At 37.0% G+C, this 26,726-nt stretch overlaps 1 protein-coding gene across 1 annotated transcript; it reads right to left on the reverse strand.

Moving 5' to 3' along the window:
* Positions 1 to 4,206: 4,206 nt before the first annotated feature.
* Positions 4,207 to 24,726, reverse strand: LOC136388949 (caspase-13-like). The gene is made up of 9 exons (XM_066360746.1): positions 24,614 to 24,726; positions 19,151 to 19,399; positions 14,947 to 15,053; positions 12,914 to 13,087; positions 10,417 to 10,651; positions 8,971 to 9,114; positions 7,663 to 7,772; positions 6,048 to 6,151; positions 4,207 to 4,356 (listed from the first exon to the last, which is right to left on the reverse strand). Exons 1-8 carry the CDS (start codon positions 24,618 to 24,620, stop codon positions 6,053 to 6,055), a joined length of 1,125 nt encoding a protein of 374 aa, XP_066216843.1. The 5' UTR covers positions 24,621 to 24,726; the 3' UTR covers positions 4,207 to 4,356; positions 6,048 to 6,052.
* Positions 24,727 to 26,726: the final 2,000 nt, after the last annotated feature.

Below are 26,726 nucleotides of genomic sequence, written 5' to 3' on the forward strand. Positions count from 1 at the left end.
AAGTGTTAATGTGGAAGTGTAAGGAGTGCAAGAAACTGAATAATAACTGCCCAACTTGATAGGAGATCACTGTTTTAAAAACCCCAATAAATTATCTCTTTTCTTCTCTCTCTTTCCTGGATATCCTCAGTTGTCAGTTCTGGGTATTGTTTATTCATGTACTTGTGTATATTTTTTATTTATTGAGTGTATTTTTTATTTATTGAGTCCACATAATTAAAAAGATAAATAGCTTGACATTAAAATGAAACAATAGAAAATTTTATAATATGTTTAGTTTGCATATTTGGTGATCTTTTCCTATTCTTTTGAAAAAGCAATACAATACAGACTTTAAATGTCCCCAATCATTGGCCTTCTTGGTTCTGTGCTAATTGCCCTGACTACAGACAGGCACAATGACTTGTTTTTGTCCAATAAGATGCAGCAGAGGGACATTTTGCACTTCTGAGATGAGGTCTTTGGAAAGATTATGGAACTCTCTACAATGAGCCTCAGTTCAAGTACCATATTTCCCCATGTATGAGATGCTCCCATGCATAAGATACACCTTAATTTTGGGGCCCTAGGTTGGAAAAAAAATGTATTACATAAAGTTATTGAACTCAGGTTTTATTTATCATAAAATTCATACAACTCCTCATTATTGTTAAAACTCCTATCCATTAGCTTGTTCTCTTCTGTGACTGATGATGAATTACTGTCTTCAACAATGAGTGCAAAAACAAGCACGAAAAAAGTGGGAAATGCAAGTAAAAAATGTCCAACCGCCCTGGCCGGTTGGCTCAGCGGTAGAGCGTCGGCCTAGCGTGCGGAGGACCCGGCCCATTTGCTTCTCCACCCCCCCACCCCCCCACCCCCCCACCCCCCCACCCCCCCCACCCCCCCACCCCACCCCCACCCCCCCCCCCCCCCCCGCCGCGCTTTCCTCTCTGTCTCTCTCTTCCCCTTCCGCAGCCAAGGCTCCATTGGAGCAAATATGGCCTGGGCGCTGGGGATGGCTCTGTGGCCTCTGCCTCAGGCACTGGAGTGGCTCTGGTCGCAACATGGCGACAGCCAGGAGGGGCAGAGCATCGCCCCCTGGTGGGCAGAGCGTCGCCCCTGGTGGGCGTGCCGGGTGGATCCCGGTCGGGCGCATGCGGGAGTCTGTCTGACTGTCTCTCCCTGTTTCCAGCTTCAGAAAAATGAAAAAAAAAAAAAAAATGTCCAACCACTGCATAAGATGTACCCAGTTTTTAGACCCTGAATTTTTCGAAAAATCGTGCATCTAATTTATAAGAAAATATGGTAAGCCTGGGCCAGGTAGCTAAATAAGAGACAGCACATGGAAAAGAGCCCAGTTGTCTTGGACCAGCTTCAAGTCAGATGCTTTTCAAATATATGAGATCCCAGCAATGTCAGTAGAGATCCCTACGCTACATGCAGGTGATCTGACACATTGATAATTCCAGAAACAAGAATCACCCAGTTGACTAGTTGACTTGTGAACAATATTAAATGATTATTCCTTTAAGCTACTAAGTTTTCAAGTAGTTTGTTACTCAGCAATAGGTAATTGATAATATATATTTCCTTATAACACTTTTCTCAAATTATCAATAATTTTTAATTGACAATAAATAAAAAATATTTAAAAAGTCGACACATTATTTTATTTATTTTTTAGGTTTTGTTTATTGATTTTTAGAGAAAAGAGAGGAGAGAGAGAGAGAAAGAAAGAGGTGGGGGGAGAAGCTGGAAGCATCAACTCATAGTAGCTGCTTCCTGTCTGTGCCTTGATTGGGCAAGCCCAGAGTTTTGAACCAGCAACTTCAGTATACTTTATCCACTGAGCCACTTTAGGTAAGGCCAATTTTTCTTTTCTTTTTTTAAATTAAAAAAATTAAATTTAATTGGATGACAGTGATCAGAAAGAGTACATAGGTTTCAGTTAAACATTTTTAAAGCATTTGAACTGCTGATTATGTTGTATACTCATCATCTAAAGTAAAATAATTTTCATCACCATATAATTGCCCCTCTTTGTTTCCTCCTCCACCCCCTCACCCACAACCCTCTTCCCCAGTAACCACTTTATTTTTATCTATGTCCACGAGTCTCATTTTTATATCCACCTATGTGTGAAATCATAGTTTTTAGCTTTTTTTTTATTTTATTACACTCAGTAAAATGTTCTCTTTTTTCTGACTTCTCAAGTTGAATGATTAGTTTGTTCTTTTTTTTTTATTTCCTGTTTTTATACAGCTAGTGCAGGTATGTGCAATATTAATATATGTGTGCATGTATGTGTATTTTTTTTTTGTTTGTTTGTATCTTTCTGAAGCTGGAAACGGGGAGAGACAGTCAGACAGACTCTCCCGCATGCGCCCGACCGGGATCCACCCGGCACGCGCCTGGGCCATCTTTGCTCCAATGGAGCCTTGGCTGCGGGAGGGGAAGAGAGAGACAGAGAGGAAGGGGGGGTGGAGAAGCAAATGGGCGCTTCTCCTATGTGCCCTGGCCGGGAATCGAACCCGAGACTTCCGCACGCCAGGCCGACGCTCTACCGCTGAGCCAACTGGCCAGGGCCTGTATGTGTATTTTTAAACTATGTGGTGAAGTCTGAAAAATTTATGGTGTTGGGTTCCTAATATTATCTCACAGTAATAGAATAAGGTCCCTATTATATATATATATATATATATATATATATATATATATATATATATATATTATATACACACATCTTTGTGATGTGTCTCATGTTTCCATATGGACAAGCTAAGTCCAGAAATATAAACATCTGAATCTTTGTCATGTTAGTTAACCCTTACAATTCAAAATTCAGTTAAACCTTACAATTCAGAACCCTATAATTTCAGTTTTAAATTGCTTTGGAGAGGTGATGCAATACAGTGGTTAGCAACTCAGCTTCTGGAGCAAGTTGAAGTGCATTCAAATCTTGATATGTCCACATACTAACTGTGTGACTTTGGGAAAGTCATTTAAGCTCCATGTTTTTTGTGTTATTATCAGTAAAATAGAGATATTAATAGTAACGCTTTGTAGGGTTTCTGTGAAGGTTAAATTAGTTACTTATTTATAAAATCCCTTACAATAATCAAAATCCTTAAATAATCCTAATACAGAATTAATATATATATAAATAATTACAATTATACTTATATTGACAATCAAAGCATCCTCTAATTTTAATTCAGTTTAGTTATGTACTAAACTATTTATTCAACTTCTATGTCAGGGGTCAGAAAACTTTTTGGCTGAGAGAGCCATGAACGCCACATATTTAAAATGTAATTCCATGAGAGCCGTACAACAACCCGTGTACGTTACACATTATCCAATAAAAATTTGGTGTTGTCCCGGAGGATAGCTGTGATTGGCTCCAGCCACTCGCAACCATGAACATAAGTGGTAGGAAATGAATGGATTGTAATACATGAGAATGTTTTATATTTTTAATATTATTACTTTTTTATTAAAAATTTGTCTGCGAGCCAGATGCAGCCATCAAAAGAGCCACATGTGGATCATGAGCCATAGGTTCCCAACCCCTGTTCTATGTGTATGCAACAGTAGTGCTACATCTCCTCAGTAGCTCTGAGAGCATTGTTACCAACTTCTTTTACTGATTTTCACCCTTCCTGAAATTTTAACAATCTCTCTTCCTTTGCTGACACTATCCTTTCTCTTTCTGTCTTTTATTTAATATTTGTATTTTTATACAAGTACAGTAGAGTTATACCATTTTGAATCAAATGACAAGTTATTTTAGACAATAGCCAAGTACTTGTTAAGGCATAAAATTTTCCCGGAATTTGAAAATATGCAGACATTTAGGAAGAAAATAATCAAAAAGAAAGTGAATAAACTTAGTAGAAAGAAAGAAAAATACATGGAATAATTTGCTAAAATAATAATTTACTGAGGAAAATAATTATTTGAACGTATGATATTGGTTAAGTAATGAATGAATCATAAAAGTTCTCTGGATCATTCTAGACATTGGATTTGATGAGCCTACAGATGAGGAGCAGACTAATTTAGAGTGCTTGTCTTCCATCCAGGCACCATCTACTTTTACCCTACTGCTGAGGGCTAGTCATGCCAGTTCCCTTCACTCAGTGAAATGCAGATATTACATGAGATATTAGCTAGAAAACCCAGGCACCTTCCTTTGATTCATTCTCATTCACCCACCATTTTAATTGAAATTCTGTTCTCTATTAAAAGACCCAAAGAGGCAATTTATTTATTTTCATTTTTATTTAAATGCAAAATGGTTAAATGTGTGTGCCATATTGGTAAAGTTGCTTCTGGAAGTTGACGAAGAAGGACGGGGTTGCTTGTAATTTCCTGAAGAAGAAAAAAGAACAGATGGTCAAGATGGTAATTCCCAGAAACCTTCAATCCATCCTTTATCCTGATTCTTTTTCCATCCTTTTCCATAGCCACTTTCCTTGGCTTCTATGACACTTGTAGTATAGCCACAAAAAGTATTCAGTGATCTTTGTAAAATCTAATTAGAAGATCTCATTTCTCTGTTCAAAAGAACTCAAAGGATTTCCTACCTTATTCAGGATAAAAATATTAACACATTTACCATGTGATCGCAAAGCCCATGCAATCAGGTTTTTCATCCCTTTCCTGACTTGGTCTCTGCCAATTTCCCCATGTTCTGTCTCTTCCAGTCCACTGCTTTTTGCCAGTTCTTTGAACATATTAAGCACATTTTAGCCCCAGGGTATTTGTACTAGCTAATCCCTCTGCTGCAACACTTTTTCTGCATAGAATCACAAGGTTCACCACCCCACTATGTCCACTCTCTGTTCTGATTTCATTATTTTCTCACATCAAAGAGGACTTTCTTTCTTGAGTAATCTATTATAGTACGCCTGTCTCTTATCTCTTTAACCTCCTTTATTTTTTTTTCTTAGCTCTTATCACTCTCTGATATATACTTACTTGTTTGTGTATTTAAAGTCTGCCTCTACTCACTAGACTATCAGCTTTCTTAGAGCAAAGATTCCATTTATTTTGTACACTGGTAAATACCAAGATGCTAAGACAAAACTTGGAACACAGTAAGTGCTTAATAAATATTAGTCAAATAAATAGCTCAATCCCTAAATGTGGTTTTATTGGACTAATTAGGCAATAAGAGCTATTCTGATCTATGCAATTGTACAACCAGGGAGTCAGAAACCAAGGACAGAAGATAGTGTGTAAAGATTTAAAGTACTGAGATATACTACTACAACATATAACTTGAATTATGCTGCTGAGAAGGAGATTAATAATATACTTATAATATAGTATGATATAAAGCTGTTATGAGTGATTAAAGTAATTATTGGGTCTAAACTCAATAAGCCCATTCTAAAATATTTTGACAAAAAAATGAGTATTAACATGGGTGTTTGAAGGGATTTCTGAGCAGTAATTAAGGATCTAAGGACAGACTCGAGTGTTCTGTGATCTGCTTTGTGAGAACAGTCAGAGAACCAGTCTGCATCAGCACAAACATTACGACCCAGGATATATTTTACACTGTCTGGCAATAGGAGCTTAATGTCAGTAATATGATGTTCACACTCAAAGAACCAATGCCCTGCTTCTTCCACAGTCAGCTCCTCTGTTTTCTGTTATTTTTTAGGATCTACAGCTTTTGTTAACTATGTATGTTTGTGCGTTTGTGTGTGAGTGAGAGAGAGACAGAAAAAGGTAATAATAGAAACATGTGTACATTTCTGTTTTACTAATTGCTACCCTCGGTCCTTCATTATTTATTATTACTTTCTGTCTTAGTCTGTCTTGTCTCCTTGATTGACTGACTGATTGATTGATTGATTGATTGATTGATTGATTGCAGAGATGGTACAGGACCCAAATGTAAATAAGTAAAATGAAAAATAACATCTAATCGAACTTCATCAACAAACAACACTAATTTGACTACCTAAGCAATTGGCTGTCATTGGTCATTGAACCTCACCACCAATATTACTCTCTCATTTACTTCACCTGCCAACAACTCTGATACTTACTATTTTCAATTGCCAGGAAAAAGGTAGAAATACCGTGTCATGGATAATCGTTCAATGGTGGGCATCTGGGCTCTAACATCTGGTTTTTCAAATGATAGCTGTACCTAAAAACAAAAAGAGGATCTAGATGAAACATAACTCTTATCCATTCTCAGAAAACATTTGCACAGTGAGCCAAAAAATTTTGGGAATGAGGATCGCTCCTAAAATTGATAAGACCAAGCCCACGCATATTCTAACGCTCTGTCACTGCTACCCTACTTTTTAGAAGTAACACCTTATGTCAAAATATACTTTTCACTTCAAAATAAAGACCTTATGCTTAACTCAAGGCCTTTCAAACTACATTTCTTCTATTTTCTGTTTCTGATCCACAGATATGAACTGATCCCTTGGGGTCAGTTCATAAGAACCAGCTTTCAAAGATCCTCTACCTTCAACTTGAAGGTTAACTCCTTAATTTAATAAGCACAAAACCCAAAATGCTGTCATTAAGACTTGAATGCAACAACTTTTACTTTCCCACCACCAAGCTGATCTCTGAAGTTTTTTGTTGTTGTTTTTTACCATGGACTGATAAATGAGTTCCTATTTTTAGATTTCTCCTATCAAAGCCCTGGAAAGTACAATGTATAATTCCTATTCATCCAACAAGACATCCTAAGTTTTTATTCACAGAGACCCTAACTCATATTACAGTGCAATATTCTCCAGTTTACTAAAGGTGTATTCCTCTTTTCCCACCAGAGTGTTACTGTTCTCCACAGTTTTTAATTTAATAACAATTACACTTTCCCAATTCTTTATACCAATGCCTTTCTTTCTGAAGAAAAAAGCAGGTGATAGTATCTGTTCATTTATTCATGCATTTACTTATTGAATGAATATTAATTTTTATGTGCCAGCGTCTTGAAGTGTTGAGCAAATGCCTGCCTTCATGAAGTTTGCATTCAAGTAAGTCAATGCAGGCAAAAACAAACAAGATATATACCAAATAAGTAGTTGTCAAAACTGTGGAGGAAAACAAATTAGGTGGGAAGGAGGAATAGGAATTTCCTGAGTTGGAAAAGAAATACCAACTTCCTACTGGACTGTTACATTCAAAAACTGTTTTTTTTCTGTATTTTCTTTCACATGCCCTAGATATTTTTTGTTATGGACCCTATAAAAATCTATAATGATCCATTTGTTTGTTGGCTTACTTGTTTAGTACCCATCTCTTTCAAAAAATGTGGGCACAAGGGAAATGTATGATGCAATGTCTCATTTACTGCTTTGTCACCAGGATAATAACAAACACTAAGTAGACCACCCAATATATATTTACATAACCATTAAGCAATAAATATTAATTTAAAATAATTTTCAGTCTTTGGATTTTAGGAATTTATAATATATAACATATTATATTATTTCATTCTATTTTTTCTCCTGCTGTGGTACATGGACATCTTTTATTTTCTAGATCAGATTTTAAACCCTGGATTACAGAAACCTGGCACTGCTTTACTTCTGATTCCCTAACAAAGTCTGTCATTGTCACTTGAAATAAAATAATAGTGAAGTTTTTCAACACACACTCAAAAAATAATTAGAAAGAGAAAAAGAAGCTTACCTTCCTAAATACTTCCTCTAGGTGGCAGCGCCAAGAATACCGTTGGAAGCAGGTGATCAGTTGGGAAATGAAGAGGGAACCCTTGGTGATGTCTCTCCATGACATGTTATCTATGAAGATAAAGAGTGCTAAGCCTTGGGCTGTGTGTGTCTTCAATTATATTTTTAATACGTTTTTGTTCTATTTATTTTTTTAAGCATAGCTTGGAAATGAACTTGACATGTTTAGTGGAAACATATCTCTACATTACTGTAACTCATTTTTCACAAAGAAAAAAAACCCAGCAGAGGTTGAACTGAAGAAATAACTCATCAGAATTACATAATGACTACATTAGGTTTTTGGAACTGACTCTTACTATGTGCTTCATGTTCGTTCACTTGGCTTCGGTCGACACTTGAGAGATACCTGGAATTATCTCGTTTTACATAGAAAAGAATAGACACTCAGAAAGATTAAAAAAAAAATTCTCCACACTTATACGGTAAGCAACAAAAATGACCTTCTAGCTCCAAGGTTTTTGGTTGTTTACAGACTATATATCATACTGTCTTTCAGGATATAAGGGAGTAAATCAACAAATTAAAAAAAAACTTTTTGAGGGGAGGAATATGTTTATGGCATGGATTGTGGTGATGGTTCCACAATGACATATCCAAACTCAGTATGTCATTTACATTAAGTACATACAGCTTTTGGTATGCCAATTAAACCTCCATGAGGTGGTTTAAAAAAAATTTCAAATTAGAAGAATTCAAATTTAAGATTTCTTAAGATGACTACCTCCAGGTCAAGGACTAAACACTGATCCCTTGTTATTAGGCCTAATTGGCTCCATAGTTTCATTTTCTATGCTGGGAAGAACTGAAGCGTTAAAAGGCAACACTCTAAATTGCATCAAATAAGAAATATGGAGAAGGAGCTTGGAACTGATCATTTGAGAAAGGGCAACCAGTCCCAGGATCCATAAAAACTCTATGGAAAATGTTATATAGACTTAATAGAAAATTGAGTCAATAATTTGTTTTTAAAAGGTGTAGGGTAAATAGAGTTCCTTGTATTAGGTTGTTTTAACATTTGGTATACCTTTGACTAAAGTCAAACATTTATAATAAAAATATAATTTTAAGAAGGGAAGTATAGAATGTTTCCAAAGAAAATATAAGATAAATGTAAGTTATTTTGACAACACTCAAAGTATGTCTCAGAAGAACACTGCATAGAGCCTATTGCAATATTCTAGAACCATTCAAATGTGGCCTCAAGCCCACGCATCCGCATCCTTGTCTGTAACTGGAAGATACGTACGTGGGGTTGAGGAGCAGAAAGCAATGAAATCCTTCTCCACGTGTGTTTTGTGAACAGCATCGTCCTCCAGGTTCTCCGGGGGCAGCGAAGTACTGTCTGCCAAGGCCACTGGAGAGTCCCTGACCCACAGATCACCACGATTTTCTGTAGAGACATCAACTTTGTACACACTGTGTGCCTCCCTCAATATGGCTGTCCTAGTGGCCCACCTCATTTATTTTATTTTATTTTATTTTATTCTTTTTATTGGATTTATTGGGATGACACTGGTTAACTAAATTATATAGATTTCAGGTATACCATCTTATAATACATCATCTGTATACTGTATTGTGTGTTCACCACCCCAAGTCAAGTCTTCATTCCTCAACATTTATCCCCCCTATACCCTCTTCTACCTTCTCACTCCTGCACCCCCTGCAGTTAACACACTGTTGCCTATGTCCATGAGTTTTTTTTTCCTTTTTTGCTTAATCCCTCTGCCACCCCATCCATTCCCCCAACCCCCACCAGTTTTATACAGAAAAACATATACACACACTAAACTCCTCCCCCTCCCCATAACATGACCTCTCTCTAGTGTCTTTGAACAATGTGCCAATTAATAGTGACAGCATCTTGTCAGTAAATAGTGACAGTATTGTATAGCTGGAAAAACCCATTGGCTAATAAGGGCAAAGGGGATAAAGCATGGTCTGCATAATTTCAGAGCATGTAATCTTTTTTTAGCTAACTTATTTCTGCTTATTCTCCCAAACACTGATTCAAAAAGCTAAGAGGCAATTGGAAGTCAGAAAAGACAAAGAAAATTTTGACAGAAATCTCAAGAATCCTCATCTCCTTACTCATGTCTCTTTCAATAATGCATGAGGGGAAAAAAAAGGGTGCTGCAATTACAGAATAGCCCCGCTTTCAAATGAAATTCTCCTCAAGCCAGAGAATGTCAAAATGTGTAGAAAACATTTACTAGTAAAGCTGTCATTAAAATAATTTCCTTCCAAGGTTTAAATACTTTTTGTTAAACTTTGATTTAGGCATTCCAAAGATCTCCTTCACCACTTACCCTGGATTAAATTGAATAGATATTTCTCAGCTGAAAAGAACAATCCCCTAACTGGAGTTTCCCAAAAATTCAATCCACTTTATTTCCACTGAATGGGGTCTAAGATTGTTTCCCCTAAAAGCAAAACATATATCACAATCCTTGACAAACATCTCATGACCTTTGATTTTCTTTATTTTTATATTTTCTTTATTCTTTTTTTTAAAATTTTTACTTGTTGATTTTAGTGAGAGAGGAAGAGAGAGAGAGAGACAGAAATATCAACCTGCTCCTGTATGTGCCTGAGATTGAACCAGCAACCTCTGTGCTTTGGGATGATGCTCTTAACCAACCGAGTTATCTAGCCAGAGATTGGCCTTTAAGTTTGTCATATACGAACTCACCACCTCTGCAGGCCTGGACAATGATGACCTTAGGTTTGTCCTTTAGACTGAGGCAGTTACGATTGTTGAATATCTGAAAGATCGTGTCATAACGTAGCACATCTGAGTTTTTAACACTATGCAGAATCCCACAGATTCCATCTAGGATGCCATGAGACATGAACACTAAGAATGTGCTGTCTGAAGTCCTATGCTCTGGGCGGGCAGCAAATGCCTTCAGCACTGACTCCATCTCCTGAAAAAGACCACAAAGTCTTACTTTAATAATGCAAACATTAACATTAATGTGACCGCCTCTTTATCATAAGCAGTACAAGAAGAATCTGTAATATTCTAATCACTGTGCCTTCACATAGTGGTTGTTCAATGATAGTTTTCTTTTTCTTTCTACAAGAAACAGGGTGTTCAACTCTCTGCTCCTGCTTACATTATAAGAATTGTCTTCTTGATGTATTTTACACTTGCTTACTTTAAAAAAAAATACTTTTTTAAGAGAGAAGAGGGGGGTTAGAGAGACAGATTCCCACATGCACCCAAAATGGGATTCACCCAGCAACTCCCACCTGGGGCTGATGCTCAAATCAACCAAGCTATTCTCAGCACCTGAGTTCAACACTCGGACCAACCAAGCTAACCTCAGTGCCCAGGGCCAATACTCAAACCAATTGAGGCACTGTTTGCAAGGGAGAAAGAGAGAGAGAAGAGGGAGAGGGAGGGAAAGAGAAGCAGCTAGTCTCTTCTCATGTGCTCTGATGGGGGATTGAACCTGGGACATTTACACACCGGCCGACACTCTATCCACTGAGCCAACTGGCCAGGGCACACTTGCTTATTTTTAATTACATAATTTTTTTTTCTGTCTCTGTCCTTTAGGTCATTATTTAATAGGAAACTTGTGTCATGAATATTATCAGACCACTTCCCTTCAAAAACCCTTCTCATATTAGAATAAAATTAAATTTCTGACACACATATACTCTCTCCCACCATTCATCCTCCTCCTCTAGACTCTAGTCACATTGGTCTTTCTGAGATTTTCATGTGCCAGTTCCATATTTAGTTTAGACTTCTCATTTGTAGTCATCTCTCTTGAAATGTATTTATTCACGTATTACCAGACCTGTCTTGTTACTGGTAGCCATCTGTCAGTCATATTGTCTCCTAACAAGGTTTTTCTTGACCATTCCATCAAAACAATTACCCCTTACTCACTAATTTGCTCTTTTGTTTTCTTTTTCTTTTTCTCTTGCTTTCACCTTCCTTTTCACTCATACAGAGAGATACATAGACACAGCAAACCTCTGAAATGTTTTGTTTTGCTTTTAGTTTGATTGCCCCCCATGAGTAAACCTAAATCAATGTGATCTTGGAACATCCTGTCCAGTGGTGGAATTCAAATAATTTAACAACCGGTTCTCTGTCCTAATGACTGTTTCAAGTATAAAAAAACTATATACTGAAAGGTAGTTTATTATTTCATAAATTTAGTACTTAAAGAAGAACAAGAAAAGAGGTACACAATACTAGATTAAAAGAGTTTCAAAATATTAATAAAAAATATTAGGTAATGCCCAAAACAAAAACAATAAAACTGTTATATTTAAGATATTTTCATATTGCTTCTAGATTGGCATCCTCACTTGCAGTTATTTTCACCTATGGACGGAATGGACATTACTACAGGTGCTTAGAATATGCTGTTGTGTGGATAGCTGAACATTAAAAAAGAGTAAGGAATATAAATTTGTGATTTCCACATTGAGCAGTTGCCCAGGTGCCCACCTTTGAGAGAATTCTGATTACGGGTGCCATTTTAACAATTGGTTCACCAAACTCAACAAAATATTAGGTATCAGTTCTACCAAACTGGTGAGAACTGGCTGAACCCCACCTCTGGTTCTGTCTCATTCTCAGACCCACCTGCAGTACCAGGAGTAGGCCCTGTGACAGTCAGGACTCAGTAATTATATGGTGAGTTCATGCCTGCTAAACCTTCACTACTTTAGAATGTTCTGGGAATAAATAGTGTGTCTGCAATCATCTCTTTGCAGTTAAGAATTGTGTGGATATACATACCGTTCACTCTTTGTCTAGTTGTATGGAATTGAGGCTACTTGGAACTCCAAAAAGACAGAGATGTCACCTGTCTAATAATTTTATTTTATAAACACACATACATATGATGTGTGGCATAAGATTGTTTAAGTACAGTGGTACCTTGACACATAAGCACTTTAAATCACAAGCAATTTGAGAGACAAGCAATCACTCTGGGGATTTTTTGCTTCAAGTCATGAGCAGATATTTGAATCACGAGCTTCTGCCACCCTCCACTAGATTTAACACACAAGCAAACTGAGTCACGAGCTCGGCCATGAAATGAATTAAACTCATGTGTCAAGGTACCACTGTATTTGGCTAACATTATAAAGTTAACTTGTTAGTAAGAGGTTGTGTGTTGAACATGTACATATTGGAGTAGGTGAGGGGCCCTTACCTTGGCTGTGAGTTTCTCTTCTACATCCACAGTGTAGCCCAGGCCCTCAAGCAGCCCCTTCATTCCTGTGATGTCAATCTCAGCTCCTTTCCTGAGCGGAAGATGATCAAACTCTTTATTGCATATGATCAGAGCCAGACGAGTGCGGTCCTTTCTCTCCTTTATTGTATAGATCTGCAGGAAACGGATCTGCAGTGAGTTTGATTTCCCTAAGTCTCTTTTAAATCCTCATATAGTCACTGTTGCCCTGTCAAGAGCTCATATAGATAGATTCTCTCTCCCCTCTTCTGTACAGAAACCCTGCCTTTTCCATTTTTTTGTAATGGATTGAATTGACAATAAAAAAAATGATAATTGAGAGTGATTCAGACTCTTTAGATTATATATATATTTACTTTTTTCACTAAAAAATGAAAAAGAAAATGATTCATTTTTCAAAAGCCTAGAACTGGACACAACATATTTGGGATTGTTACTCAAGAACCTTGAGGCCTGGCCTGTGGTGGGTCAGTGGATTAAGCATAGACCTGGAATGCTGAGGTCACTGGTGTGAAATCCTGGGCTTGCCTGGTCAAGGGACATACAGGAAGCAACTACTACTAGTTGATGCTTCCCACTTCTCCCTGTTTTCTGTCTCTTCCTCTTTCTTTCTCTCTCTCTCTCTCCCTCAAAAAAAAAAAAAAAAAGAAAAGAAAAGAAAAGGGGATAAAAAAGAACCTTGAAAATACTAGAGCAATTCCTACTCTTTCTCCTCCTTCTTCTCCACCCAGACAAATTATTCTTAGTATTCACAGTTCAGGTCAAATTTCAGAAAAATTTCAAGAGATATTTGCTATTGGCATCAGCTAAAAATAAATACATCAAAGATCCTTTGCCTTTGGTAACATTATTTCAGTATTATTATTATTATTATTGTTATTGTTATCGTTATTATTATTATTTTAGGTGAGAGGCAAACTCCTGCATGTGCCCCGACCAGGATACACTATGCAATCCCCTCTGGGATCAATGCTGGAGTACCTAGCTTTTTTTTTTTTTTTTTTTTTTTTTGTATCCCTCCGAAGCTGGAAACAGGGAGGCAGTCAGACAGACTCCTGCATGCGCCCCACAGGGATCCACCCCGCACGCCCACCAGGGGGCGATGCTCTGCCCATCCGGGGCATCGCTCTGTCGTGACCAGAGCTACTCCAGTGCCTGGGGCAGAGGCCAAGGAGCCATCCCCAGCGCCCGGGCCATCTTTTGCTCCAATGAAGCCTCGGCTGCAGGAGGGGAAGAGAGAGACAGAGGAAGGAGAGGGGGAGGGGTGGAGATGGGCGCCTCTCCTGTGTGCCCTGGCCGGGAATCGAACCGGAACTTCCGCACACCAGGCTGACGCTCTACCACTGAGCCAACCGGCCAGGGCCTGGAGTACCTAGCTATTTTTAACACATGAGGCTGATGTGTTCCAACAGAGCTATCCTCAGTGCCTGGGGCCACACTTGAACCAATTGAGCCACTGGCTGGGGGAGATAAAGAGAAAGAGGAGAGGGGGAGAAACAGATGGTCATTCCTCCTGTGTGCCCTGACTGGGAATTGAACCCAGGACCTCCATACGCTGGGCCAACACTCTTTCCATTGAACCCCTGGTCATAGTCTAGCATAATTTTTAACACATCAATATAAAAGGCATTTCAGGCTTAAATTATATTTTTTAAATATGTTTATGTCTAGGCTTTTCAACTAGAATGCAAATAACTACTACTCATCCATGTTATTTTATAAATATTTTGAATCTATGATTAATTACAAATGTAATAAATCCCAAATGGATATGAGAACAAATAAAGTGAGAGATCTCTGTATTTTATCATGGGGTTGAAAGAAAATCGGAATCTGTTTGAGGCTACATGATTTTCTTCTTGCTCAAAGAATCTATGAAAATATTACCGCTGTCCCTACCCTACCACTTCACAATTAGTACTTTGAGAAATTATACATTCAGTGAAAGCAATTGGTTCTCTCTCTTTTCCTACTTTATATATTGAATGCAGTACCTCTCCAGCCCTTTCTTTACACAGTTTCAAGAATTGTTCTTGAGGACAAAGCTTGAGGGTATCTGTATATTCTTCTGCCTCAGCTGGTCCAGCCATTTCAACGGGAACTGTAAGACATAGTACAGGACATCACATGATATAAATTTTAATATTTGCATCTGTGACCCAGTTATCACCTAGAAGTACTGACAGAGAAGGTAAATCCCGAGAAATTGTTTCTTTTATTTTTCTTCTTTCTTTTTTTTTTTTTAACTTCTTTTCATGTAGAAATTATATAGTTGTATCTAACCTGTAGTATAAAGAGATGTATTGTGACTGGAAAAGAAGGGAGTAACCCTTGGTAACAGAACCGTCCCAAAATCTAATAATTGATGCTGAATATTATGAGGAAAACACCTCAGTGATTTGGGTCAAATTCAGCTCTTTTTTTTTTAGCAGAAACAGTTTGAGTTTTGCAAGTTTTTACTCTAGAATACTCACTTATCTAAGTGGACTTTTAACTGTCATTGAACAAGAGTTTATTGAACAAATTGTTATTAGTGTGATACATTAGAAATATAATTGAGTCATCTGTGCAATTAAATATTTTCTGATGTCCACATTAAAAAAGGAAATATAAACAAATAAAATTATATTTTATTTAACAGAATGTATCCAAACTGTCATCATTTGAGCATGTGTTACTAGCCACAATTTAAGCACTTAATAGTTACAGTGTGGCCAGTAGCTATCATATTGGATGGTATAACAGCCCTAGTCTTCTCTCAGAACACACAGACACATACACACATTAAATATTCAATAGAATCTTGAATCCTACACCATCCAGGTAGTATTTTTTAGCAACCTGAGCCTGAATTCCTAAATTTGTTAAAGGAGATGGACATCTATTTTTACTCACTAAATTGCCAAGTTAGCTATTTCAAGGAGAAATGTTATCTAGTAATCAGAGTGCTGATTCCAGGGTCAGATGGAGAATATTTTAGTCAGAGATTTCAAAACATACTGGATGTCCTTGCCTCCGAAGTACTGAACAACCAGCAGTAAATTTTCAACCCATATTTTGAAATGTGAGGGATAACTCTTATCGGAAAAGTTTGTTTCTGACTCATTCTGACCTAATCCTTAGAGAAATGGAATAATGCCACTAGGCGTCATTTGAAAGAGATTTTGCAAGAGCCTGGGAAAGTCCAGAGCCTTCCTCTGTATGAGGAAGAAGGAACAATTCATAAACAAATCGCAAGCGAGCTTTACCAAGATCTTAAAAAGGTTTTTTTCCATGATAGGAATAAACCTTGATGTTTAGTTACATGAACCAATCAAGACACTCTGATTTTATTTTATTTAAAGTAAAAAACCTATATTATCTTGTATAAAATCTTCAGCTTTTATATTTTTTCTATTTTACTCATTTATTTCCCTTATTTTATTTCATAATATTTTTGATAAATGTCTTTCTAAAATGCATGCTAAATACTTGAGCTCTGGTGTGCAGCAAATTGTAAGGTTTTAAGGAAACTAAACTTTCTGAACGTTTTTCTTTTTATATACAGATTAAACAGTGACACATTCTCCTTCTTCATTCCAGAAGCTTCTGGCAATATAAAGTCACCCAAAGTCCTGAGATATTCTTTCCTCAGAGAGTAGGTTTCTTATCAAAAATCTCCTCAATTTTCAGTTTATTTACAAGTTTGGTGAATTTTCTAACTTAAGAAACATCATTTCCCAATGACCATGCATCTACCTTTATATGAATATAGTGTTTGGAGTTAAAATTGGGAATTAATATTTCTGTTAATTTAATGGTGAAATTAGCATGAAAGGAAATGCTTTCATTACAACACAGACACGATAATGCAGCCTGCTGCCCACAAGGGGTTTTTAGCAGCCTGGCAGTGCAGCAGAAAGAAGTGAGAGAATTAGGAGATTGGATAAAGCTGTCATATTTCAGTTTTACCTGTTATCTGATAAAAGACTCAGGAAATCCCTTCAACTGATACAAAAATGAGACAAATCCATCCCTCTTGGAGGATAGGAATTTGAGTATTTATCTTTCTAAGTAACAGTGCTTGGTACATAGCGTGTGTGTGTGTGTGTGTGTGTGTGTGTGTGTGTGTGTGTGTGTATTTGTTAAATAAAACAAACAAATACTTTGTATCCTTCCTACTCCCACTCCATTACCTCAATTCACTAGTTGCAATTTTCAGAATTATAATGATATGCAAAAGGCCTGGCCAGGGCTGTTGCTTATTCTAATAATTATCTTCCCCTGCTTCATGGCTTGCTGAGCCAGTGTACTTTATGTGTCTTAGGATCACCTTGAAGTCTCCATGTGCAGAGAGAACCTTGCGATCCACTGAACATATCAGGTCATGGTCTATACTTGCCCCCTGCCTACCACTGTCTCTGCTGGTGCAGTAGTTTGCCTCAGCTTGGTTAATGCTCACCGTGATTGCTAAGATTGCCAAAATTATTTTCAAGTTTCCACTACTTCAATTCTGATTCCCATTTGCTGATCTCTTATTTTTGAAAAAAACAACAAACAAACAAATAAAACTACAAATTGTTCCCATCCCTTCCCAGATTTAAGAAAGAGTAATAAACTTGCACAAAGACCAGTTTAAATATTAATGAGAATCTACAGCTTAGGTCACAATCTTGGATATCTACAAAAAAGGCATGCACTTCCTGCCAGTAGGAATGTCCCTTCTACCTAGAGAAAGGCTTATTAATGAAGCTTATTTGAATGGCTGACACTTGGGGGCCAGAAATGTTCTGTGATCTGGGACTCACTGATGTAGGCTGGGAATTTACCACGGATCCTCATACCAAGAGCACCAGGGAAGCCCCACCTTCAACATCACTGTCACCATGACTGTCAAGATGGGCAAAGACAATATCCATAGTGGATGGATCAACAGAAATGTTATGGAATGCCCTCCCACCGGCAGTATTCCCAGTACTGACCTTGTCTTTCTTTTCTCCCAGGACTCCCCACTGCTTTTATACCCTTCTCCTCCCCATACTCATGTGTACACCATTTTTATTTCTGGAGCCATTACCCTACACACCTTATTGCTACCAAAACCACATGGACTGGGGGCCGGGGCTGGAAAGACAGACTCTTGTCCTACCCATACCCCTCCTGTATGTGGTTGGAAAGCTATTTATTTATTTTTTTAATAAAAAGGAATCTACTAAAAAAGGGAGCTCTACTATTGATGCATGCTAGTATTCAGGGCTGGGATTTCAGGTTAAATTCTGTAGAAAATAATCTGTCACCAGTGAACTTGGACCTGGGGATATTTAGACTAGTAATATTCATAACTCAATCTGGGTTAAAAGTTTTGAAAGATTTTAATATATTAGATATGTTATAGGTGTTCTCCTGATCATATTTTACAATTTGCAGAAATGAGTAAGCACTAGACATTTTTAATTATAAGCCAAATAATAATAATAACTAATACTTATTGCATACATGTTCTTTATTTGTGTATTTAGCTTATATTTATTATGTGCCTGCATTTTACTCATCACTCTGCTAAGAGTTATTATTCATTGGCCAAAAAACAGTTGTACTGTGGATTAAGAAAATTGTTAGATTATCGTTCTAGCGAGATAGAAAATAGAGTGGAATAGACTTGGTGGGGGGATCGAGTGTGTAATTTTAGACACCTTAGTTCTCTGAAGCAAGAGGAATATTTGAGTGACAATGTTGAATATGCAGCTGGAGCTAAATGTATCTGAGGCTCAGAGAAGAGTGCTGGATTAGAGCTTTAACCTTAGGCATTGTCAGCACATGCTTATCTTTTTCTTAGCCTTACAAACTCTGCGAAGGTACTGAAAAATCGTCCCATTTTACAGATGCTGAGACTGATGCCTAAGAAGTTTAAGAAACTTGAAGAAAGTTATATAGTTTCTAATGTGACAGACCTTGGGTTCAGGATCATGTATCCCCAACTATACAGTCTATAAAATGAGCTATTTTCATGAGTAATCTAAACACAAAGACTCAGCTTCTTAGGTAACTGGAAATGGAATCTCCTCTCACAAAGAAAAATGTAGCCTCTAATGGGTAATGAGAAAGTTAGTGAAAATAATATTGTAGTAATTTAAGGATAGAGGGCATTTATAGAGGGGTTTTGGAGCTGAATAGAGTCTGGAAAATTTGAGATATTTGTTGTTTAGGTTCCATTCTTACCTTCTGTGCCAGTGGAATTCTTGTCCACGTTAAGGAAGTTTTGGACTAGGATTTTACTGGTTTTCTGATGTTTCTGTCGCACAATATCCAATAAGACCGAGGCCTTGTCTTTAGAAGTGGCATCATTAAATTTTTGCTTTTCATCTTCCTCCAATTTCAGAACATTTTTTTTCACTATGCCATCCAAAAGTTCAGTTAAGAGTTCTTTACCAACAATTTCCAGAGCCTTAAGTGGTTTTCTGTTGTGTTCTGTCAGAAATACAAAAACTCCTTCAACTATTGGCACAATTTAAAAAGTTTCACTCTGTATTTAGAAAGCTTCCTCTAATGTGCAATACTTTCTGACTATTTCACCATTTTCCCAGTAGAGTACATTATTCTTTCATTATACCTGTGGAATTCTCTTAGTATATCAAATATATACCAAGCTTTTTAAAATGATTCATTGCCACTTAAAGATTTTTTGATAGCTTCTCATCTCCTTTCTGTGACATTGGACCTACTGTCATCCTCTCTTCTTATATTTCTCTATTTTTTCCTTCTTACAGTGATGATGGTGATCCACCTGTAATGCATGCTCCAAGGAAAGTCCATTCTCTGGTTTATACTAACAATTCTTCTTACTGTGCCATAGAATCTATTCTCTCTCTTCTATATTTAGTTTCCTCGTTGAAAGCCCTGTGCTTTTGAATTAACATTTTTTGTATCTACATCCTCTACCCACATCTTTGTGCTTAAAATACTTGGCTCAGTGATAGAGTGTCAGCCTGGCATGCAGGAGTCCTGGGTTCGATTCCCGGCAGGGGCAAACAGGAGATACGCCCATCTGCTTCTCCACCCTTCCCTCTCTCCTTCCTCTCTCTCTCTTCCCCTCCTGGAGCCAGGGCTCCATTGGAGCAAAGATGGCCCAGGTGCCAAGGATGGCTCCATGGCTTCTGCCTCAGGTGCTAGAATGGCTCTGGTCACAACAGAGTGACGCCCTGGATGGGCAGAACATCGCCCCCTGGTGGGCATGCCAGGTGGATCCCGGTTGGGCGCATGCGGGAGTCTGTCTGACTGCCTCCCGGTTTCCAACTTCAGAAAAATACAAAAAAATATATATATAAATGGTGATGACAAAGACTTGACTTAGGGAGGTGAACACACAATATGGTGTACAGAGATGCGTTGTAGAATTGATTACCTGATGTAAACCAGTGTTGCCCCAATAAATTCAATTATGATAAAATAAAATAAATAAAAACAAGATTTAAATAATGCTTAAAAAGTATTTATAAGTTTACTGAATACATGAATTAATGAATAAGTAAATAAATGTATCTAGAGTCTTAATATTTTAGAATCTTATCTCAATTAAAATTTAGAGTTAAAATTAATCTAATGATTAATCTTTCAATATGGTAGATTAATTTGAGACCTCATTAATTTATTACTGTCTGGGGTAATTTGAATTTTTATAGAGAATATAAAAGTCAAACTAGTAAATCTTTTTTTAACACTACAGGTATGATTTAGACATATATATAAAAAGACAGGATATCTCATCAATTCTTATTAATTAGAAGATAATTACCCAGTCCATCTAGATAGAAGAATAGTCTTGACACAAAATGACACTTACTAAAGAAAATGTGTCAGGACATTTAACAAGAACATGGACCTTGTTTTTCATGTTATCTTGAATTATTCTTTCAATAAGTGTTTATTGGTCAACGATTATGAGAAAGAAACAGAAATTATAAAACATGAATTAAAAGTTACTTAATGTCAATTAACTAAATAACAGCTAAAATCTCTTGCCTTCTTAAAATGATTAAGAAATACATACAAAGCAATGAAAATCATCATTATTATTGTTATCATTATTATATACAAGTCTCTACTAAATATAATTATTAATATGCCATATATTTTCAATAATCCAATGTGATAACTATTATTTTCCTTATTTTATAGATCATTTGCCCCAAATCACACAAATTAGGATTCACATCCTGTTCTTACAGAATAGTTTTAGTAATAATAGTTAATTATCATTGAACCCTTAATGGTGCCAAGTGCTATACATGAATTGTCTCACTTAAACTTTACCAAATCTTGGCCCTGACCTTGGCTCAATGGTAGAGCACAGCCAAGCATATGGATGTTCCAAGTTCTATTTCTGGTCAGGACACACAAGAGAAGTCACTATCTGCTTCTCCAGCCCTCCTCTCCTCCTTTTTTCTCTTTCTTTCCCTCCTACAGCCACAGCTAGATTGGTTTGAGTGCATTGGCCCTAAGAGCTGAGGATGGCTCTGTGGAGCCTCTGCCTCAGGTGCTAAATATAGTTTATTTGTAAGCATGACTCTAGATAAGCAGAGCATCAGCCCTGAATGGGGGTTTCCAAGTGGATCCCAGTTGGGGAGCATGACAGAGTTTGTCTATTTCCCCTCCTTTCACTTGGAAAAGAAGAAAAAATAACTTTGCCAAAACTTCATATAATTAGTATATTAGTAATTTTATTATATTAAAAAACAAACAGAGTGCAGTTAGTTAAGTAATTGACAAAAATAATATACATAGTACATAGTATATACAGTAAATGGAAAAAAGAAATCCAAACTCAGGAGTTCAGAGCCCCTCATTTTCAAATCATCAAACTACACTGCATGATCTTGGTAAAGGGTTATTAAAATAATACATAATGCTGCAGGACCATTACAAAGACTGAATAAATTTCTGTAGTTGAGGTCTCAAAGGCTTCTTAGAAAAGATAGCAGAAATACCAATATGTAATATAATATACAGATATTAGAACAGAGAATTTGAAGAATTGCAAACAGTATGCAGGTTAGTGTATGAAATATTAGTCTGCTTGAGTTCTGGGTTTCAGTTTTATTTACCTATGAACTCAACAAGGTGGTATATTGTTGAGTGAAAGAAAGGCATAAACCCTAGAAAAATATGGTAAACAATACAACCAAAGAGTTTTGGTCATAGGTCCTCTTCTTGCTATCTATACATTCTCATGGCTTCATTATAAATTACTCTCATAATTACTCTCAAATAAATTTACTAACTCATTCCAAATGTGGTACCAAAATCAAGACTCATGTATCCATCTCTTCTCAATAACCCACAAACTTGTTAAATTCATCTTTATAAAGTTACTGATCATTTATATTCATCTGTTTTGTTACCTATACTAATGCATGATACCTAAATACCAAGTACATCAAACCAGTAATACATTGTAATAGTAAATCTCTTCTGTTTTCTGAATAACTTATTTTGTATCTCAGATCAAACTGTATTGATTTTATCTACTAAATGTGGAATCCAGTTACTTCTCTCATTTCTAATTGCACTTTATTCTATTTTAGGTCAACATTCTTTTTAGTTAATTCAAGAATCTTATACATCAACCTTTGCCCCCTTCTAATCTGTTCTCCACAATGAATTAGTGTTGGAAAACCTAAATTAGACAATGAAACATCAGGGCTTAATCAAATTTAGGTCTTCTCATTTACCCATCTTCATGCTCTGCCATCTTTCCAACTTGTTTGTTACATTTTAAACAATCTGAGTTTACCACCTCAAGTTTCCACACAACACAAGATACTGATGATGTATTATAGAATTGTTTGCCTGAAACGTATATACTTCTATTAACTGATTTCAGCCCAATGAATTCAATAATGAGTAAACAAATAAATAAACACCCTGCCCTTCTTTCAGTTTCTAGAAACTTTTTACTAGGAATCTCTTTGTGGGCAGTCTCCCACCCAGACATTTTTTCCTATTCCCCTGCTGCTGGGTTTGTCTTTTAACTCTCAGATCAGAGGTCACTTCTTCCTCAGAATCCTACCTGATGCTCTGAGACTAGACAGAATTAGAGGTATATGCTCCCAGGGCACCTTGTTTCTGGTTAGGCTGGCGATTTTTGTCCTTATAGTTGTTAATTATGTAATAATGGCTAAACAAACTCTATTATTTATACTTATTGAACTGTTTTACTTGTTTTTGTCCAGTGCCGTTTAGTTTCTCATACCTATTATGTAATGGGACACTGAGTCCAGTCCAATAACCAGTAAGGCCATCCTGCCTGGCCAAAGAGGCGGACAGAAGTGTGAATTTAGCTTATTATTCTTCAGCCAAATGTTGTATTAGTGTCATAAAGAAGACAAAAAAGAAAACAAGCAGTTCTTGTATTTTAGGAATTTAAGTTAAATGTTATGAGTTTAGTCATAAACCCTAGAAAGAATTATACCATGAAAATAATCAAAGAAATAAAGAAACATAAGAATGAGGAAGTATGAGTATGGTAAATTCAGTAAATATAATTTTTTGGTGAAGCTGACGTTGTATTTTAGAGTGATTCATGGAAAAAAAAAAGATAATTATAATATATATTTAGAGGTAGGAAAACCTGTTTGAAAAGTTCAGACATTTTTAAAGAGGCAATGGGAGTCATTCTAGTTTACGAGTAAAATAACTAACATGTATAGATACCTAGAATATGACAACTGAAACATAACTAACTAATCATTTTTCTCAATGGTTCTAATCTGCAAACAAACTTATGCCAGACTTGCTATATAAAACTTTTTCTGCAAATCTTTAAAAGGTTATAAATGCCTAAAGTCTACTGAAGATTGAGAAATTTAGGGTCAGGATAATCTGAATAATGTGAATTTTTAAGAAATTACTACATGTTATTCAGATTTGTTATAAAGTTTAGAAAGTGCAAATGTAATCGAACCTCTTCCTTTTCAAATACAGAAAATGAAACCAAAAAAGCGATGTGACATATTTTAATACCAGCTGCATAAGTAGCTAATGACTCTACCTCTTAGACATTTTTAGCTTCTGTGTATGAGAAACAGGACCTGAAAGTAGTGTACAAGGTGAATAAAAGGGTTAAATCCTAGAGGGAGGGAAACCAGTTAAAAAATTGTGATAGCAATCTAGGAAAAACTGCACTACAGTTGGCACCAGGAGTAGAGAGAGAAAAATAGAATCACTTTAAAAGACCAAGTATGTAATTCAATATAGGGGATGGTAAAGGGGGCGAGAATTCAAAACTCACTTATGAGATTATGGGAGCATATTTATGATGCAGATAACTGATTTGGAATCAACAGGAAGCAAGGAGATTTCAGAGTGCACTTAGAATTTTCAAGAGTTGTCTCACACACAAATAACTTACTCTCTTTGTCTTCGCCCTCTCCTCCATTACCATAAGCTAAAAGAAATGAATTAATTCTTCCTGGGTCTAAAATACCTGGAAACCTCACTTTCCCTTCAGCCTCTCTAAGGCAGTGTCCCCTGATGATTCAAGTTGCATAGAGCTAATAAGGGGAAGAATTCAGCTTCCAAACCATTGGCTTGTTTCCCTCTTGTTATTTCTGTTTGTCACAGAGCAATAAATTGTTTCCTAAGAGCCAAGTCCCTGACCCTTAATCAGAAAAGACCCCTACTCACCAGCCATGAGTGTCAAGCACCTCAGCCCCTTCCTGCTGCTGTGCAGTGACCACAGGTTTAAAAATGAAAGCTACTGGGACATTGCCTTAGTGCCGTGGGTGGGGACATGCAATCATAGATTAGGAAACTGCGGTTTCGAACTTCAGAGTTCACTGTCTGTTTGGAATTTCCCAGTAGAGAACAAATGGGTTTCCCAGTGTTTAGAAAGAAAAGCTTTTTACTTTAGGAAGAAAACAATTGTCAAGTTTTTGAAATATTTTCCTATGGGCTGGCACTTCTCATTGTTTTTTCTTCCTTCTCCTTCTGTCACTTCATTGCCCCCACATTTCCTTCTCTCTGTCCTCTTTCTGATCTCTCAGTATTTCTCATCTGTTCATCTAAAAACAATGGAGCTAAAACTAACATATCTCCTTTTATTTCCGGATAAGAATTATCCAACATAACTTCTGTTTCCTGTTTCAGCTGTGCTGGTATCTTCCCTTCCCTGTCTCTCTGTCCATCTGAGTTTTTTGTTGTTGTTGTTGTTTTGTTGTTTGTCTGTTTGTTTTTTGTTTTTTTCTGAAGTTGGAAACGAGGAGACAGTCAGACTCCCTCATGCGCCCAACCGGGATCCACCCAGCATGCCCACCAGGGGGCGATGCTTTGTCCATCTGGGGCGCTGCTCTGTTGCAACCAGAGCCATTCTAGCACCTGAGGCAGAGGCCATGGAGCTATCCTCAGCGCCCAGGCCAACTTTGCTCCAATGGAGCCTTGGCTGCGGGAGGGGAAGAGAGAGACAGAGAGGAAGGAGAGGGGGAGGGGTGGAGAAACAGATGTGTGCTTTTCCTGTGTACCCTGGCCGGGAATCGAACCTGGGACTCCTGCACACCAGGCTGATGCTCTACCACTGAGCCAACTGGCCAGGACCTCAATCTGAGTTTTGATGGATAAATTCTGAAGAAATCTTCATTTCCACTCCCTTCATGCTCTTCTTTAACTGCCTAAGCATGCCTTCACATTTCAGTTTTATAGAGGGTGACTTCTCACTCCCCCCTTTTTTTTTCACTCCCCCTTTTAAGATATTCTCTGAACAATAAGTGATCGTGGAGGCAGTCTCAGGCTGTAGTAGAACAAATGCATGGTAGTATGAAAGGGATATAGTTGTGCACCTAAAGCCTGTATAATTTTATAAGCAATGTTACCCCAGTAAGTTCAATTAAAAAACAAAAACAAATAAAGGGTAAAAAGAGATATGTGGAACAATTGGTGAAAAAAAAAAAGATTGGGTCATTCAACTCTGAAGGTCTTGAAGGTCTTCAGAAGGTCAGAAATCCACTTGCTCTGCTAATGGGTTAGGATTGAAAATGCTCATATTTCTAATTGCAAGTGAATGGCTGTCCTTCCAGTCTTTTCTAAGTATAATATCACTGAGTGGAGGATTTTACCCCAAACCCATTACCATGGCACCATGCACAGACATTATTTTGTAAACAACACATCCTCACACTAATTCACAATGTGTCATGTACTGGCAGCTAATTGTTTTATATTTATTGACCAGCTTGTCTTTGCAATAAGACTGTAAACTACTAGTTGTTAGCTTGGGGTAAAAATCATAATTATTTTGTATCCCTAAAATACCTTAAAGAAAGATAGAAATATGTAATTTCTGGCTAAGGTTTGGTAGTAGTAAGGTGACCAGTCCTTCTTTTGTAAGTTCCATCTTCCCTCAAAAAGTGTCCCCCTTTTTGATATTGGAAGACTAAACTGTAAATTTCCATGTTTGATCAAAGCATAGTCAATACATTGCATGTGATGTGACTTATTTGTATCTAAATAAGTACTTTTTTTACAATTATTATTAAATATTAATAGGCATAATTACAATAAAAATATTCCAAATGTTCTTATTTTGCATTTATCATATTAAAATGTATTATTATTGCCTGACCTCTGGTGGTGCAGTAGATAAAGTGTCCACCTGGGAACACTGAGGTTGCCGGTTCAAAACCCTGCACATGTCTGGTCAAGGCATATATGGGAGTTGATGCTTCCTGCTCCTCCCCCCTTTCTCTCTCTCTCCCTCTCTCCTCTCTAAAATAAATAAATAAATAAATAAATAAATAAATAAAAT

Source organism: Saccopteryx leptura, chromosome 1, assembly GCF_036850995.1.
Source record: "Saccopteryx leptura isolate mSacLep1 chromosome 1, mSacLep1_pri_phased_curated, whole genome shotgun sequence".
NCBI lineage: Eukaryota > Metazoa > Chordata > Mammalia > Chiroptera > Emballonuridae > Saccopteryx > Saccopteryx leptura.